The 19,518-nt window shown below is 38.9% G+C and overlaps 1 protein-coding gene across 1 annotated transcript; it reads left to right on the top strand.

Annotated features, from left to right (window-relative positions):
* Nucleotides 1-5,957: 5,957 nt before the first annotated feature.
* Nucleotides 5,958-16,923, top strand: LOC752500. Its single transcript, XM_001175936.4, has 9 exons — nucleotides 5,958-6,296; nucleotides 7,153-7,267; nucleotides 9,181-9,348; nucleotides 9,558-9,656; nucleotides 9,947-10,145; nucleotides 11,332-11,543; nucleotides 12,868-13,034; nucleotides 13,606-13,695; nucleotides 16,141-16,923. Exons 1-9 carry the CDS (start codon nucleotides 6,267-6,269, stop codon nucleotides 16,309-16,311), a joined length of 1,251 nt encoding a protein of 416 aa, XP_001175936.1. The 5' UTR covers nucleotides 5,958-6,266; the 3' UTR covers nucleotides 16,312-16,923.
* Nucleotides 16,924-19,518: the final 2,595 nt, after the last annotated feature.

Below are 19,518 nucleotides of genomic sequence, written 5' to 3'. Positions count from 1 at the left end.
TTCAACGTGTATATAAAGACACCGATGTCTTTATGTCACCATTTATTTTCAATCATACTTTTTTATAATAGATACCAATAAGTACAGAAATAGATGAAATAGATACCCGAGCTTAAATAACACCATGAAGTATATCATTGTACTTTTAACATGTCCTGCCCATAGGCCTACTATCAATTTTCATACTAATATTTCCCCCTTATATATCAACAGTTATATATTTACAAATACTTTTGTATATATTATGAATGATCGATTGATCTTTGGGTACACAGAGTCCTCGGCTACTTGACATCAACAAATTATTTTTAATATATATCTTATCTCCTAAATTAGGTAGCAAACAAATCAGGTATGATGCAATACGTACGTGGCTAAAAGTGGTTGGATAAACCCCAAATGAAAATCAATCAACTTGATTGTATCCTCCCATGACATATCCCCGGCCACTCCCCCATCATGCATGCCGATGCTCATATAATGTCTGGACCCCAAAACTGAAAATATTTTCAAGTTCTGTGGTCTGGACTCATGCTAAGTACGCCACTGTTTTCTCTCATTATTTTTCTTCCACCCCCCCCCCTCTCTCTCTCCGCCTCTCTCTTTTCGTCTACTAATATAGGCCTAGTCTAAATAGTAATAATTACGAAAATGATGATGATTATAACAATAATAATATTACTACTACTATACTACAACAACAACAACTACTACTACTACTACTACTACTACTACTACTACTACTACTACTACTACTACTACTACTACTACTACTACCAGTGGCGTAATGGGCGAAAACTTTTTTGGGACGCAGGAGCGTAGCGACCGAGCGGGGAGGGGGTGGGGTGTTCCCCCCTCCCACGGTAGGGAGCTTTTTCATTTTTCGACTTGAAAGTGTGCAATCTGGGGCATACCTTTGACATTTCATTAAATTATTAGAGAAAGAAGACGATTCTTTGTCTCTAAGGAGCCTGAATTGGGCGTGGATGGGATTTATATTTTACACTCTATATAGACCTTCGCTATGGGAGTTACATGGCAAATATATAGACTATGTGGTAGAGAACTATTAAAACCAGCCAATATGGAATACCTGTAACATGCAAAATGGCACTTTTTGTAGCACTAATCTATTTCTATAACTCTTAATCTTATAAACATACAGTGTAAACTGTGCTTACGTGATACCAACGAAATACAGATTTTCTATAATATTTACTTGTACATTTTGAAGGATATTATGCGAGGGAGCAAGAAGATTTTTGCATTTGTATTAGTCTAAACGCTGCACTCTGTGGCCCTCCAGAGCCTAAACATGTGTTGCAGTCTTTATAGTCAGTATTTGCTATACGTTTCTTTTTTTGCACTTTTTCAAATTTTCCGGGGGGGGGGGACGACCCCCTAAACAGACCTACCAAGTCTCACGCCTTTAGCTCGTCCCTTATATTTTGTTTTACTTAGTACAATAGTAATTGTTCACTGTACATTGTGTATTTTTTGTAAACACTTCATGTACTTTATATAAAATACACTGTCGCTCATAAAGGTGGAATATTTTAGTTTTACCCCAATTCATTCATGGGGCACTCATCAGAGATGAAAAGGGGTACTTATAAGATCAAGGGAATGATCGTATGTATTACAAAGGATATGGGCACTTATCTGAAGTAAAACGAGGTACCTCCTCTGCTTGAAAGAGAGGCACTATGGGGGTACTCGAAAAAGTGGGGCATTGTGCCCCCCCCCCCTTCCCGGTCTGGGCTTACCCAATAAATGACATGTGATGGCTCTGCCAGTGGCGTACACAGAATAAAAATAAAGGGGTGTTTGAAATTTGATGGCACATTAGTGACCCACCGAGGGAGCAAAGGGACATTGGGGGCCTTGCTTTTTCGTGGGCCGGGGCACAAGGAATTACGATTTTTTTCCCCCCTTCTTTTTCTTCCAGTGGTGGTGGAAGCTGAAAGAACCAGAATTGTCACTTAGATTTCCACTGCGTCATATTTTTACAATTCATATTACATGTTAATGATGTTATGAGTGTGAACCTGGTCAATGATGAATAGATTTGGTTACCTGAAGTGTTCCATGTTGGCAACATGCAATTTTACACTGAAGGATCGAAAAGCTAAAGTTATAAATAAGATAAATTCCTACTTTTAGGGGGCGAAATGTTCATTTTTCAGGGTGGCAAAAGTGCCCTTCTAGAGTCAAAATTGCCATATTCCAAACCATTTTTGTAATCTACAAAATTTACCTTGATTAAATATACTTAATTATTATTTAAGAACCCTCAGCTTCTCCTTCTCTAATTCCCTTTCCAGCCTAATTTAGGATAAACATATTTTTCCTGTTCTTACCTAATAACCCTACTATTATTATGAGGAAATATATTTTGTTTATGTTTTACGCCGTTTCTAATTAATTAAGTTCATGCACTTGTTATTGTAACATCATTTGTAATTCAGCTTACGAGCTGCGATGATGGTTATATAATAAATATCATAAAAGTGGCCAGTGAGGGGGAAATTCTAATTTCTTCAAGGGGGCAGAATTGTCCTTTTCGAGGTATCTTTCTAAAAATAAGTTTCCATCACTGTCAAGCAGGGCATGGCTTCACTATTTAGTGTTTTTTTCCCAATATGTCAATTGTGTACGATTCATTATAATTACATGTTATGAGTGACAACATGGACAATATTTGAATGAATTTGGTTACCTCAAGTGTGCCGTCGGGAAACATGTATTTCTACCCTCAAAGGAACGAAAGTGCACTCCTGGAGCGGATACTTTCCTATTTAGTTACATGGTCATGGGCCAAATATTTCATTTTTCTAATGGGACAAAGGTGCCCTTTTAGAACAAAAAATTGCCCTGTTCGGTTCTTAAGTGGCCTGCCATGGGACGACATTATCATTTTCAAGTGGCGTAAAGTGCCCTACTATAAAAAGGAAAGTGGCCCGTCATGGTCGAAAAATTATCAGAGCCATTATCGAGCCAATATCGCGTTAATTCAATTCAAATTAGGTTTCCCCGTCAGGTGAAAAAGAAAACCCTTTTCAAGGGATTAGACTCAGTGTCCTTCTAAAGCCGAAATTGCCCAATGTGATTATATAAAGTGCCCAATAGTAGAAACATTATTTTTCAATTCTAGCAATGCACCCCTCGAAGAGCCAAAATTGCTCATTTCTGAGTTCTGGGAAGGGTCAGAAAGTCCGAATCATCTGGTCGAGAAATTTGATTGAAGTATTATAAAATAAAAACATATACAATTATACTATTAAAGAGACCCTTTCAAACAATTAATCCTAAAACTGCACAAAATCCAGTTTTAGCCACATTGATGCCCCACCATCATTACCCCCTTATACTGTTTTTTGTTTTTCGTTGTGAGAAGACACAGCAGCAGGGGCGGCCGAGCGACTTCCAAAATGGGGGAGGGGGCACCAAGAAAAAAGGGCACTTTCTGGAGAGAAAAAGGGCACCTACAAAGGGAAATCTCAAAGCGAAATATACATTTGGGGATATTGCTCTTAGTCGCTTGAAATTGGTAAAGGGGACACTTATCAGGAAAGAAAAGGAGAATGTGCCAAAGTACAAAGAGTAATATATCAGAAGTGGAAATGGGGCACTTCTTACACCCTCAAAAAGAGGCACTCACCAGGGATGAAAAAAGTCAGTCATGAGAATAGGAAACGGGCATTTGTCGAAGGAAAAGGGGCCCCCATCATATTTTGATAGGGGCATTTATAAGATATAATTATATATTGTTAAAAGGGAAATTATCAGAGGTGAAACGAGGCACTTATCGCATCTGAAAAGAGGCAATGATCAGATATGAAAAGAGGCACTTATGTGAATGAAAAAGGGGCACCTGTCTGAAGTGAAAAGGAGTAACTTCTCGTACCTGAAAATGGTCATTTACCAGAGAAGGGGCACTTATGAGAAGGAAAAGTGGCTCTTTTTTTAATGGGGAACTTATCATAAGAAAGAGGGGCACTTAAAGGAAAAAGAGCACATGTGAAAATAAAAGGTGCGCTTAGGCCTATCCGAGTTAAAATGTGGGTAGTTATTAAAAGGGGAAGGGGTACCTTTACAAAGGAAAAGGGGCCCTTGTCAAAGTAAAAGAGGCACGTATCTCTCAGATTTAAATAGGACATTTATCAGAGGTGAAGGGGGCACTTACCTAGCTACGGGCACTTACTAGAGATTAAAAAGGGCAGTCGTGAGAATGGAAAGTGGACACTTATTGCAAAAGAAAAATTGGAACTTGTTGAAGGAAAAGATGCACGTGTCCAAATAAAAGGGGGCACTTATACGGAGTTGAAAAGGAGCATTTTTATAAATCAATAGGGGAACTTGTCAAAGTAAAAGGGGCACGATTCCTATGTAAAAAGGGGCACTTCTTAAAAAGTTAAAAGGGCACTTTTCCTATGTAAAAAGGGACACTTTTTGGGCGCTTGAAAAGTGTGGGGGGGGGGGCTCTGTGCCCCCTCCGCCTCCCTGGGAGGGCCGCCTCTGCACATTGCAGTAAATCACAATTTCCCAAAAATTAATATTGGTTATCCTTTGTGTAATTACAAATAGGTTGAAAGATGCATTGGACAATTTCCTTACCCTTCCCAGAGCTCTATACACCCCTCTCTCAAGGAAAGTAGATAAGGTATATCGATGATTTAAAACTCGGCCAACGCAAATACGTATCAGGTCTTTGTGCAAACCGCGGCGGTTTATATTCAGGTATCCTAATTTGCCGGAACTTTTTCTCCAATCAATGCTAAAATTCTTCTTTCAAAAATGTGATCCTTTTTTTTTGCATTCTCATTTATTCAGCGGGAATGCCGGGAATCTGTCTTTCTTTATTTTCACCTCCACCTTCGTTTTTTTTTTTAACGTTTGACCCAGTGGCGTAGACAGGTTCGTACACCTGGGGGGGGGGGATGACTCAGGGGCGGATCTAGCTTTTTGCCAAGGGGGGGGGGTTGACCAATAATGACGATGCAGAGCCGCGAAGCGGCGATCCGATTTTTTTTGGGGTGTTCATTTGAACCCCGTAAGTGATGTTTTCCTGGCATCTATTAACACAATGGAGACCATAAAAAGCAGTGCATGCAACGTCTTTTTAAATCAAGTATAAACAGTTAAATACACAGTTATATCCAGAGTTATCATGTGTTTAGTTAAGTTACCAGATGAGTTGAATATCTTCTCACAATATTTGCACTTGAAAGGGTTTCTCTCCAGCGTGCGTTCTTTTTTTCTTTTTTTTTTCTTCTTTTTTTCCCCCTTTTTTTTTTTTTTTTTTTTTTGGGGCCGTCCAAGGGGGTTGAAACCCCCTAACCCCCCCCGTAGATCCGCGCCTGTTTTATCTTGTGGTTATCTTGTGGTTTCCAAACCACAAGATAACCACAAAATACTTGTAAGATTTTCTTTTTTTACCGTCTGAATTGGCTTTCACCGTGTGAATGCGGCTAATAACAATAAACACAATTACAATAATGATGAGGATTATTATTATCATCATCATAATTATTATTATTATTAATATTATAATTGTTATCATTATTATTATTACTATTATTATCATCATTATGACTTATTAAGTAAGCAAATATCATTCCCCAAAACCTGGGGGGGGGGGATGCATCCCCCTCATCCCCCCCCCCCCGGTGTCTACGCCCCTGGTTTGACCCCCCCCCCCCCCTTAATTCGTACGCACATTTGCGCTGCCCATCGAATAAATAGTTAGTCAGGATGTTGTCCTTGATCTTGGCAAATAGGGCTGCGTGAATCGACAAGTAGCTTTCGGTAGACAAGAAGTTTTCACGGTTTGGCCCCAGGCCCCAGTAGTGCAGTCGAGTCAGAGGCTTATACCTCGACGGTATATATATATACCGTCGAGGGTATTCAGGGAGCGCGCGGAGGTGAAACTTCTCTTGCTAGCTCTGCCGCGCACCAGTGCTACTTGTACAAGCTCCAGCTCCAGCTAGGCATTTTATCCAGGGGCTTGGGTCAGGGTGACGTGATCCGACATGATTAGAATTAACTTATTAAGTGATTAACATGATAGCTAGATGAGTGGTCCAAACTTGATAGATTTAGTGGAAATCTACGTGTCGTGCAGTATACCATGTTTACTGACTGTAGCTGTAGCTAGGCAGGCATTGCGATTTTTACCCCTCCGATCACTCCTTCTCAGTCCTCCGGAGCTCCCGTCCTACTCCTAGGCTAAGCAGAGACTTCATCGCGATCGCGAGACTTCAAATATGGCAGTAACAGGCAGTGATATTCGTAAGGTGAGTTGAAATGTAGATTGAATGGCAATGAATTATTATAATGAATGCATTGCCATTCAATCTACAATATTAAAGGGCCCATGACATCGAAATACGTTTATTCCTGTTGGTGTGCAGTCCTGCATACATCTCATATTTTTATATTTAATATAAACTTCTGAATTTGTTTCATAGATTTTTTATATATTTTTTGCAATATTTGTTTTTCAAACTTGCTAAGCTCCACCCCAAAAACCTCCAGATCTCATTCCCCTTGTGATATCATCCATCAGTCATCAATGAGCTAACTTGAGGAAGGGGTAGTCTATGTATCTTTGCTGAAGTCGACCACCTGTCACAATACGTAATACAATATAGCAACATGTAAGTTGCTATGTCAGACATGCTGTAGCATCACCAGGAAGACAAAGGCAATGATGATGTATTGTACATATGTACGGAAGCATGCAATTCTTTTATGAACGTACATGTGCGTGTGCTTATTAGCTGGGGGAAATAACATACCATTGTCTATTTTAGAATATTACCGGTAGTTTAGTCTGACATGTCTGACATAGCAACTTATATGTTGCTATTGTTTGTGGTATTGTAACAGGTGGTCAACTATATGGCATTGGAGAATTAAAGAGTTCATTTAGTTCATTTACAAGCCTTGTGGCGGTGTTTTGAAGATGTAGTGCAGATAGCAGGAGTACAATCACCAGGCTGTTTCAATAATCCTTTAAACTTTCACGAAATAGATCTACCTTCAAAGTTTTGATATAAAGAAACTAAAATAATTTCTTGTGATTCAGTTTTAGATTGATAAATCTTTCTTGTCTTTTGGGTCCCCCCCCCCCCCCCCCCCCCCCCGCAGATCTTGGATTGGTTGATCGCCTTTCGAGATCCCCGTGAGATATGGACCAATCACAGCAGTTTCTTTGTCGCTGAGATTCTCTACCATATTCTTGCTTTCTTGCTCATTAGACATGGTTTGTATATTTTGGCTTATTCGTATTTATATCGTCTTATTTATTTTAAAAAGAAATCTGAAATAAAAACATAATATCTTATGCCTAGAGCCAGAAAGGCATTAACTTGAAGAAAAAAAAATTAAACAGAATTAATGCCCATTTAGCTCAACAGATGAGATTATTTTAGCTGGATTCTAACCTAATTTTGTAGGAATCACCTGCTTGAAATGGAGACCTAAAGTTGTGCAAATGGGGTATATGTTCCCCCCGGGAGGGGGGGGGAACATATACTCAGATTATAGTCGGACGGGGGTGTGCGGCTGAGACCTCCGAACCCATACCCACATCCAAGGGTCCTTTTGCTGAAATAGGTACCCATGTCTAAGGATTTTTTGTGAAAAATGGACCCATGTCTAAGGATTTCAAACGTCAAATATTACATTTTTTAAGCTGTAATAATACACTCCAGCAAAGCATATGGAGAGTCAACGCTAATGCATATTGACCTTTAGCACTGCACTATGCGTTAATAGGCAGCATTTAAATACATGAATAGTCAATACACTCATAACACAGAGATGCACACAATCATGCCGATGCGGCTGATCGGCAAGTTCGACATTGGACTCACAATTTGATTTTTTAAATTATTCTTTCTAACATCGGAAAGTTGAAAAAATGTATTTTACTGCTATTTAGATCTTATCGATTGTCACTAAAGTATAGATTTTTAGTGAAATTGGTTGAGTTTTATACAGTGGTGTTTGAAATGTTGAGAATCAATAGCACAGCTTTTAATACACAGCCAGGATAGTAATGCACCTATGTGTGTATTAATACAATGGCCAAAAATTTTGCAGTTTCTCGATAAAATTCTTTATTAGTAAACTGTACCATACAACATGTAGTTTACAAGTAGTTTACACACATAAAGATGAAAACACCATGCAACATAGTTATATTGTGCTAGCACCTCTAGCATCTGTTCTAATTGAAGGACTTTTCCTGTTTTAATTAACGTACCCGTACACGAGCTCTCAAGCATTGGCTATATAGCTCCCTGCTTGAGCCCCGCTGCTGCCCGGCTGCTGGACAGAGGTTACGCAGGGTATAGCTGATGATCATATCATTTTCAGCGTGTAAAGCGCTACAAGTTTCCGGGGGTACAACCCCTATACGGGCGGATACCATACCTAGCGCGCATTATGCCATATGAGTACCCGGTATAGAGCCCATGGGGTCGTGATATATGTGGTACCCCGGGATCTAGTTGAGTTTACAAGCTACTGACTTAGAGGTCAGTGCGTACACCTTGTACACTGGAAATGCAATCAACCGAAGGATTCATTTATTTAGAGATGGGAGAGATTTAGGCATTTGCAATGTAGGAGAAAATCCCAAAATCCCGGAGAAAAGAGGGGAAAGGAATAAATGAAAAAAGGGACCCATGTCTAAGGATTTTTTTTATGAAAAGGGGACCCATGTCTAAGGATCTTTCCTGAAAAAGTCACCCTTCCGAGCGGCACATCCCCGTATACCCAATATACGTGAGAACCCCCCAAGGGGGTTGGGGGCAGCATCCCCCAAAGTGCCTCTGGCAATAATCCAATTTTTTTAAAGTATACTTTTTCTTTAAAATTCTTGTATAGAGTTTCATTATTACTTGATAGGATTACACTATTCTGCTCCCATTCTACCTCCCACTTATTCTTCTCTTGTTCCTCCTTTCGTCATTTGACATTCTCCTTCTCCTCTTCCTCTTCCCTTTCCTTCCTCCATCTTGTCTTCCTTCAATCATAGTTATTAAGTTAATCTTTTATGTTCCCGGCATCCATGTGACTCTCTTCTAAATGTACTCTTGTTTTGTATTCAATAATTTTCTTTGTTTCTGCGGAATAAATAATAATAATAATAATTTTCTCCCCACCTAGCATTTAAAAGAGGAGGTCGATTTGCCTGGTACCTTCTAGCCATCCTCATCCATGCATTTGTTGTGGAATCCATCAGTTATATTCTTCCTGACATTGACAACTTCTGGCATGCCCAGGCCACTGTAATGCTGCTAGCGAAGAGACTACCAACATACATTCTCTGCATGTGTAAGTAATAATAATAATAATTATAGGCATTTCTATAGGACCTTTGAATTTCAAGTAGAGTGCTTAAACCACTGGACTACAACACTTGAAGAGCCCTTCAACTAGTTGAACATTCTATACCGGTAATACATTTGATATGACAGAATAGTACAGGTAGTAAAGGTGGTAATAGGTAAATTATCTATTTCTTTTGCTGTTTACTTTTACAGATTACATGTTTATGTATCCATCCTTCGTTGCTGTGTCTCGACTACGCCTCCCATTTTGGGCAGAGCCATTTGCACAGGCACTGGTCACAGTTCTACTTGGTGAGTAGGATTGAGGTTAATGATAAATAATAAATCGTGATTCATATAGCACTTAATAATATTTTGGCGTGCGCCTGTAATCCAGCAAACAATGGAAGTTACAAACTGATTCAGCTGAGAACGCTGGTTCGAAACTGACTCATGTCTTTCGGATGGTGACGTTTAAGGTCGGTCCCCAGACGTAAATAATCATATCTGATTGATACACGTCTGTAAAAACCCAATGATCACCCACACACCAGATGACAATCCAATTGTGCCACGCTGCCTCCCCTTCATTTATATTTCAGACATTCCCTATGACATCATGGGCATCAAGCACCTTTGGTGGACATGGCATGACACCGACCCAAACATCTATGACCGTTACTACTGGGTTCCAATTACCAGCTTTTTCTTCTGGGCTACGTTCATGTGCAGCCACAATTTCCTTTTCTTTGCCACACCCCGCTGGCTGGGGAGCAAAGCTGGCAAATATGAGAGCAATTCGTAAGTCATGTTTCATTCAACAGATAAGTTGTACTCTCTCATATGATTTAGTATGATTGATATTAAAGGTATAGACCAGTTCTGGTCATGCGATTGCATTGTGAAAGAAACGTTGTGGAATCGATCAGAAAAGAGGTTGATCATTAATCTGAGTCTTGGAGAGAGTAGGGCTGCTGTCTGTTTGGGGTCCAGAGAGCTCATCAGCTGAAGTGATGGGGCTTCTGTATAGACTGGTCTTCCCTGTGCCCCAAAATGGCTGCTGCAATAAGCTTACTGGTATTGGAGAATTAAAGTGTTTTTAACATAGAACTGTGCGCATTGATAATATGAATCATCATGTCTGTGTTGCAATCGATCTGCTTTGTCATCCGGTGCTCTTTACATGTAGCAACAATCTCCTCTATGCTTCTCCTGCTTGCACCGGGGAGTCGGGCTGGCAAAAACAAGAGTAATTTAATACTACAAGTGGTACTTTGTGCATTTTTCTTACTTGCTTTATCTTTTGTTTGGATGGCTTTCATGGGCATCCACCTTTTCTTCCCTCGCCCTCTCCCCTCACCTAGCTGGCTATAGAGCAAGGCTGGCAAATAATGAGAGCAATTTATTACAGAGGAATAGAGGACATTTAAAAAATGTACTCTTTTTTAAAAGTTTAATAACTGTTATGTTTTATAAAATATACTTATCAATGATAATACATATTCTGCCCATACCTGGGAGGAACAGCAGGTTATACTTGGTACTTGGTAGGGTAATCCCTCTGGCAGCTCACTCAGGAAACTATACTGGGATGGTACATGAGGCGAGTACCTACAAGGAGTGTCATGAATTGCTGGAATGGTGTGTGGACAAAGCACTTGTTAATTTACAGTAAAATATTCTGAGTCCAGTGCAAGTAAAAACCAAGCTAGTAAGCTGATATGATGTGAGAACCAACAGGGGGCTGCATCATTCTGATGGAGGGTAGAGCAGCCTCCTTGAAGTGGTTATTCCTGTTGCATTGACTGCTGAGCCTGGCAGATGGTTCCAGATCCTTATTGCTCTTGGAGTATGATGTAAGAGCTTGAGATGAACAAGGACAAGGATCAGTAGACAAAGTCACTTTTGGAGTGCAATATAATGACACGGCTAGTATACATTCGATAATGTGGTTGTTATGACTATCATTTTGCTATTTTTGCTTCAGAATGCCAGTGGAGGTGATCAGTGCAACTGTAGCAGGAGTGTTTGCATTCCCTGTGGCAACCATCCAGTTCATCATTATCTACCACATCCCTCATGATATGTATGGGGTTCCTACAGGGTTCTGCTTGGCTGTACTCTTTGCCATCTACTTGCTGATTGTGTGGATTGGGGATAGGAAGCCGGTAGATGATGCCAGACCATTTGGAAAACACGGTAAGACAACCGTAGTATAGCGTGTATATTTAATACTACTAGGTTGAGCAACTCACATTGACATGACAAGGTGTTTCTAACTCGGTTCTATTTTCCGTTATCTTTTGGAGATCCTGCCTTGCTATACTGGTGTCCTGTATGATATCTAATCCCTTACCGAAAACGCAGGCTTATTTAGCCTGCTTTGAACCTGCGTCTGGCCTGCATTCTTAAATACATGCTAATTATTCCATTGCATGTTAAATTTTAGCCTGTATTTTGCAAAAACAGTCTTACATGTTTTAGCAGTTTAAATTTTAGCCTGTTATATTTAAAAATTAGCATGCATTAAGCAAAACACAGTCTTGCAGTTTAAGCAGGCTAAAACCCAGCCTGCAATTTAAAAATTAGCATGCATTTCGCAAAATACAGTCTTACAGTTTAAGCAGGTTAAATCTTTAGCATGCCAGATGAGATGCAGTTTAATCTTTAGCATGTAAATTTTGATCATAATTTGTTAAGATATGTCCTCTGAGCAGGTTTAGAAATTTTTTTTTACCCTGTTATTGCTTTTTACATGTAGCATGCAGGTTATTTTTCACATGCACGTTTAATATTATATATCAGGGGTGATTCGAGAGTTGGAAATCCGAGCAAGCGAGGTTTCGAGCGCTTGGCGAGGTCAAATTGAAGTCCAATTTAAGTCTGATGGGGCCAATTGGTCCAATTGAAACCAATTGAAATCCCGATTATAGTCAAATGGGGCCAATTGGTCCAATTGAAACCAATAAGACCAATATAAACCAATAGGACCGATAGGACCGATAGAAACCAAACCTCTATATACCCAAGCTTGAGCATCTTTAAGTGTGCACATATATGGTTCAATTGAATCCATGGTGCCTACTTGAGAATTGTAGTGCAGACTTAGGAAATAAAAGTAATAAATAATGCTGCACACTTCGTTGGCCAGCTCTCTCTCTCTCTCTCTATCTTTTTCTCCTTCTCTCTCTCTCTCTCTCTCTCTCCTCTCCTTCTCTCCTTCTCTCCCTCTCTCTCTCCCTCTCTCTCCCCCTCCTCTCTCTCCCTTCTCTCTCTCACTCTTTCTTGTGGAATACTATCCTTTGACATTGTCATCGTTGTGGTATTTGCCCCCCCCTTTTTTTTAATCATTGTATATATTTTGAACCCTCAGTCATACTCTAGTCCTGATTCCTTTTCTCATCTCTCTCTATCTATCTCATCTCTTTCCCCTCTCTCTTTCCCCCCTCTCTCCCCCTCTCTCTCTTTTAATTTTCCTCTCCTGTCTCCTACATTAATATTATTATTATTATTATTATTACAGGTGGGACACCATTCTTTGACACTGTGGGCATTGTAGTATTTGCCCATTATCTTCTCTACATCATCATGGTATACTTTATGAATCCGCAAACCTACCAGTCTACTGGACTGCACGAAGAGACTGGAAACCGCCAGGAACAAGTTACCATGTACACTGCCCTAGGACAGGTAATACAACAATTTTGTAAAATTAGCCAATTTCTAGTCTTGATTAGGTCCATGACATCCCTTTGAACAGGGGTATAGACAACTCTTGCCCTGAAAACAATTAAATAATATTGAAGCATTTGGTATATCTTTATTGCATTGGATTCCTGAACGAAAAATTGTTAGCATGTCATTTAGAAATAAACACAAGTATAGTCAATCTAAATGCAGAACCTCCTGTTTTAAACAAAGTGCAATACCATATTTTATTGATCTTCTCAATAATTGCTGATTGTTTTAAGTTTTTCTTTACAAACCCAATCTTTGTTTTAATTTGTATATTTGAATAGTTGCCTTTTTAACCAGACCAGTATTTTATCTGTCATGGTTTCAATGTACGATTATGTAGATATGTTTTATGAATGAATCTTCTTTTTTATTTACCGGTATATGTATCCTTAATACTTGTAAACACATACATTTCAGCTTTTTAGCTGCAGCATGTGCATCATAGTACTCTATGTGTTTTCGAAATAAAACCTTGAATTGAATTGATGTACACTGAGGAATTGTATGCTTATCTCTCATCCAGCTTGCCTACAAGCAGAAATACCTATCCACCTCAGATTATGATGAGAACTACTTTGATTGGCATTGCCTACCAGATCAACAACCTCCTAAGGTAATAACATTAAATGATCATGTTTTAGTAATAATATTAGTAATATTTAATTTTGATATAGCGCTTACCAGTAAAACAAATGTCTCTAAGCGCTTTACAAATATACTATCACCCGGTCATTGGATTCAGTGCTTGTCCGCACAAACATCTCCACTCACTGGGGAGCATTCCAGCCAGGCGTTACTTGACGCTCAAAAACTGTTTGACCAACTATGACGGCCGCATCCTACCGGTATGCAATTATAAGATGATGACGTGGATCCTAATCAAATGATTGGTTGAAAGCGTACTCGTGATTTTGCCTAACGTGTAATATGGATAATGACCGGTAATTATCCAATTCTAATGACCGGTCATTAGTAAAATCATAACATATATAACAATTTTTTATGAAACAAATAAAACATAATCTTATAAAACAAATAATACACATCATTTTGTTCCCACACTTAGTACCTTCAAAACAGTCCAAACACCCTCGGCTACTGCCTCGGGTGTGTTAGACTGTTCCAAAGGTACCTTGTGGGGATAATTCTTGCTAATGCCCACACTGCTGTGTATTATTTGTATAATATTGACTGCCATAAGTGTCAACGTTTAAAACAATTGCTCTGATGAGATCTTGATACTGCTATGATGCCTTAAGATGAGGCGTGGGAATATAGTCCTGGGGGGTGTTTCACAAAGATCATAAGTCGAACTTAACTCTAAGTTGGACTTAAACATTATGGAGAGCCATTTGTAGCCTTAAAATAAAATATATTCAAAAGCGAAAAATTCAAGTATTTTAGACTTTTTATAAATTCCACATCAAGAACATGAAATCCCCGTAGGCAAGACAGAGGACAGCTCGGTTGTTTGTAAATCATTTGATATGATGCTGTTAGGCACGATACAAATGGTAATATGGTAGAGGTGTCGTGGTCGAGTGGATGTCACCGGACTGCGGATCACAAGGTCTGCAGTTCAAGTCCCACCGCGGCAAGACATTGATCTACATTTGCCATTCTCCACCCAGGTGTTAAAATGGGTACCCGGTAGGATTCGAAAATTAATGTGGTTAGATGAGCAAGTGTGCGCTTGTAAAAATGACGCCTGGCTTGAATGCTCCCCAGGGAGTGGAGAATGTGGATACAATTGTGTGTGGGTATAAAGCCTGAATCCGATGACCAGGGTAATAATATATCTGTAAAAGCGCTTTGAGAGGGCCTGCGGTCCTGAAAATATGCCATAAAAGAACAAACTATTATTATCATTATTAAAATCCTGATTGCTATCATTAACCTTCATTCCTCTTTGGCTTCTCCCCTCCTTCTTGTGAAACCACTACAGGATAATCAGAGTTGGTACACCACCCGTGGCATGGAGTATCCTAATTCATTATAATACACAATTTACTGGATTTGTGTGGTGTTTCTTTTATGAAAAGTAAATGTGTTGATCCTCAAGGTCATCTGTTAAGAGCTAGAAAGGCAATAACTCGGTGTTAAATGATATAATATAATAAGATTTAATAATAATAATATTTAATTTTTACATAGCGTTTAATACAAATGTCTCTAAGCGCTTTACAAATATACTATTACCCCGGTCATTGGATTTAGTGCTTGCCCACACACACTGTGTGCACAATCTCCACTCCCTGGAGAGCATTCCAGCCAGGTGTTACTTGACCCTCAAAAACTGTTTGACCAACAATGACGGCCGCATCCTACCGGGTATCCATTTGACACCTGGGTGGAGAGTAGCAAGTGCAGGTTAATATCTTACCAAAGGATAGTAGCACCGAGTAGGGATTCAAACCCTCGACCATCACATTTCCAGTCAAGTGCCTTAAACCACTCGACCACGACACTCCCAATCAGTTGAAGCTCTTTAGATTCAAACAGACCACTTTGATAGATTATACAAAGATTAGAAAGGATGCAAAATACAGTTAACTCTGCATGAGTCAAATCTGTTGGGACAGCAAAAAATATTTTGGTCAAAAACTAGATTTGACTTGGGGAAAAATTCGACTTGTGCGACTTTGAGTGATGCAGAGTTAACTGAATACATCTCTAATAAGAAAAAACAACAGGGAAACATAGGTGTTACTTACACTCAATTCACCCTACCTTTGTTTGGTAAGAAAGAGACGCACATATGAAGGGCTTAATTCCAAGAGGAGCTAAATCCACTTTTGATGAAAATTATTGATATCAGAACATCGTTCACTTAAGTACCCGTCTTTCAACAAAATTACTTACCTAAATTTTGGGAGCAATTGCACCTTCTAATAGTACTTTTCCATAGACGCCTGTACAAAATCTGGTAAACAATTCCTTTTTTCTCTGAAGAACTTTACAAGAATGGATTTAGCTCCTTTTGGAATTAAACTCTTCATATACTCGTTGCTTTAATTCCTCCCATTCTCTCTCTTCTCCTCTTACTACCCCCCTGCAGGATAATCAGCGATGGTACACCATCTGTGGGATGGACTACCCTAACCACTTTGAGTACTGTATGGTAGTCACCACCCATGTCTTGTTTGGACTCATGGTCTACTATCAAATGCTTGCTAGGTCAGGCAAGGATATCAACCCATCAAAGATGTACAAACACAAGCAGAAGTAGAGGGCAGGCCCGGTATTGGAACCATCGGGGCGTTTCACAAAACTTGCCGTCAGTGAATAATGACAGTTTTTGTTATAAGCTACTGAAATCCTTGCTTCTGATTGGTTATCAACAGATTTGTCAATGATTTTTGTCATTTGTCATTGAAAAAAGGTTTGTGAAACGGGACCCATAGCGCATTGAAAGGGATAGTTGTGACACGCATATGGATGCAAGGTCATGGATCAAATCCTGGAGCTTCGAATACCAGGGGCTCGTTTCATAAAACTTGTTATCTATAACAAATGCTAGATTTCTATGACAAATTTGCATTCAGCCAATCATATGCCATGATTTCAGTAGCTTATAACAGTAGCTTGTAACGTGTTATTGATATCAAGTTTTATGAAACAGGGCCCAGTAGTTCCTCCTCAGGTCTGCTACATGGCAGTATTATGTGCTATGCAGCTATTGTGTATTTTATATTGGAATTTTTGATGAGAGGAAAGAGCACTATTTCAATCAAAGCATTAGATACTTAAAGGTAAAGACCAGTTTTGGAAACGCCCCCCTCTCAAAATTGAAATGGAAGCTCTTATTACCAATCAGGTGAAAGAATGTGTTTTGACTAATAAGAGATAATACAAATTTTGCCGGGAAATTGCCTACTAATTGATATATTTGGTAAATTATTATATCTATCCGGACTGGATAGATATAGGGTAGTCCCATATACATCTTTCTGTGTACAGTGCTTGTAACTTTGTCAAGACTGGGCCAAATTTCTAATCATTTTAATGATTCCAGAACCTTGCAGTACACACCAATACTTATATGCTAGATGGTCAACCTTTCCTGATCGATTCCACAACGTTTCTTTCACAATGCAATCGCATGACCAGAAATGGTTTATACCTTTAAAGGCAGATTATCAAAATAATATTTTAACTTAACATCCATGTTAAACAATTAAGCAAAGGCAGAAACGTAACAAAGAATCTCAATCTCTATTCCAGAAAATATCTGGGCCCGTATTCAATAAACTTCTTAAGCATGAAATCTAAGTACTTTTTCTTAAATTTTGGCTAAGAAAAAATCTTAGCCAAAAATCGTATTCTATAACAGCAATGGGGACTTAAGAAATTTGCCTTAAGATTAAGAAGGATTCTTAGATTTTATCTAAGAAAAAGGACTTAAGTAGCATGTCGTATTCTAATACAATCGAGATATCTAAGATAAGTAAGAAATCTACCCTATATTTAAGCATACTACGAGGATGTTTAAATGGGGCTTTGGCACCGGCAGCTCAGTGATGCTGCAAGCAACCGCTTCGGGTTTCGATCAAATGGAATAAAAACAATGCATGCAGCGCGAGCGCAGGTTATCAGTTGACCTATATAACAACGTAAGCTTCGCGTATACAGCGTCGACGGCGCAGCGCGCAGGAGCGCCATAGGCTCTGTGTACTTGTACTTATGTATGTTTGTTTGTACACAACTAAACGAGTAGTAGCATACATGCATAACACGAAATCATGACATGGCTGTCGTATATAAAGAAACCGTCTCTTACTTTTATTAGTCTTTGGCGCTAAAGTATGGAAACAGGGAATAATGTGCAATCGGCATAATATTAGGTGAGACAAAATTTGTTATAGTATGGGTCTGATAAAGGTTACCATTTGATTAATTTTAGGCCATCATAACAGTAGACGATGTAAGACAATGAAAGGGTAGCTCCAAATCCAATGCTAGTGCTGGTCGGCCGGCTAGTGACGGCGCTCCCTTCAATCTCAGAATCTCAGAATTGGTGTCCAGACATCGCTTAAAAGCACTAACGTCTAGAGGGGGGTGTCATGTGCATTCAATTAATTGATGCACGTTTCTTTTGGAGACATAGTTTAAAGGTTTGTGTAGAGCTCACAGACCCTGCGGCTGCAACATAATAAGTAAGCCCGGTTGGGCTCCTCGGAGTTGTTTGACAGAAAAGTATAAAAAGCCTACAGTGGATGTTAGATCTAGCCTCAGGTGGTCTTGACTAGACTGTTTTAGTGTCAGTTGGTCAATCCCGAAATAATTATGTGAGCATCGTTCCTCCCTTACGCTCTCCCATACATGTTAGTGTATAGTTTTCGTGCGGTGCGATTTTTATTTTAACACGCAAATTACATAGGCAAATCGAGTTGCAATTAATTTGCTCGAGTCGACCACATCAACTTTCCCACATGACGTCATCGGGTCTAAGAATTTGTCTTATCTTTCGTCTTAGCTAAGACAAACTGCTTTACGTGTTTAGAATACGGCTAAGGCAACTTTCTTAACCTAGACAAATTCTTAGACATTTTCTTAGACTTAAGAAAAATGTCTTAGAAGTTTATTGAATACGGGCCCTGAAAAAGACAGTATCCACCATCCAAATTTCTATTGAATGACTTCCATTCTTCTATTGTGTCAGCAAAATACTTTTCTTTTATCAATGATGAGTAGAAATTTTATTTAAAACAATAACCATATGAGCATATTCCATAACAATTCAGTCATTCCAGGAGAGTGTTTTTAGTCAAAAGAAGATGTGAAAGATTTGCAGAAATCAGGGATTGAGTGTAATATTTTGAATATCATGAAGCCTCGAAGCTGATTAGAGAGTTGCCCAATTCATTTTGAATTGTGACTCTTCTCCAATTTATCAACTGAAATATCTTAAACTGACAAATATGAAGGTAAAATGGTTTAGTCATTAAAGCAAAAAACAGAACATTGATGTGGACTGGAAGGCATATTAACCATGGAGATTCAGAACAGATCGTCATTTGTGATGAAGGAATTAAAATTAAGTAACAAAGGATATGCACATAATGTTTAACAGTACACGTAGGAATAATAGCTGTGAATGACAAAATAAATATAAGCAATCACAAATGTTGTATGTTTAAGTCAGCCAAATAATCATTTACCTCAGAACATGATGATGTTCTCATGTATTTTATAAATTAATTCCACCCACTTGGTAAAGTTAATATCATGAATGAAATTACATGGTGACTATACATGTACACAAATTTGTCTCTAAGTTATCCAGGTATATTGATTGTATGCATTTTCTATGACTGATTCATAATTTTTAATTTTTTTTATTTAGTCTATTGTGAGCAGAATGTGCCATCTGCTTGCACCAGTGTATCATTAATTGTGCATTGGTAAACTATTGAATCATGATTATGCAGCTGAG

The sequence above is a fragment of the Strongylocentrotus purpuratus genome, unplaced genomic scaffold (assembly GCF_000002235.5).
Source record: "Strongylocentrotus purpuratus isolate Spur 01 unplaced genomic scaffold, Spur_5.0 spur5_scaffold_10, whole genome shotgun sequence".
NCBI classification, from domain to species: domain Eukaryota; kingdom Metazoa; phylum Echinodermata; class Echinoidea; order Camarodonta; family Strongylocentrotidae; genus Strongylocentrotus; species Strongylocentrotus purpuratus.
This window is presented reverse-complemented; position numbering and strand designations above follow the sequence as displayed.

Excerpts from the sequence above, each read along its gene's own strand:
- LOC752500 (XM_001175936.4), top strand. The coding sequence starts at position 6,267 with ATGGCAGTAACAGGCAGTGATATTCGTAAG. Across the intron at positions 7,268-9,180 it reads TTTCTTGCTCATTAGACATG|CATTTAAAAGAGGAGGTCGA; the intron begins GTTTGTATATTT and ends CTCCCCACCTAG. Across the intron at positions 11,544-12,867 it reads CAGACCATTTGGAAAACACG|GTGGGACACCATTCTTTGAC; the intron begins GTAAGACAACCG and ends TTATTATTACAG.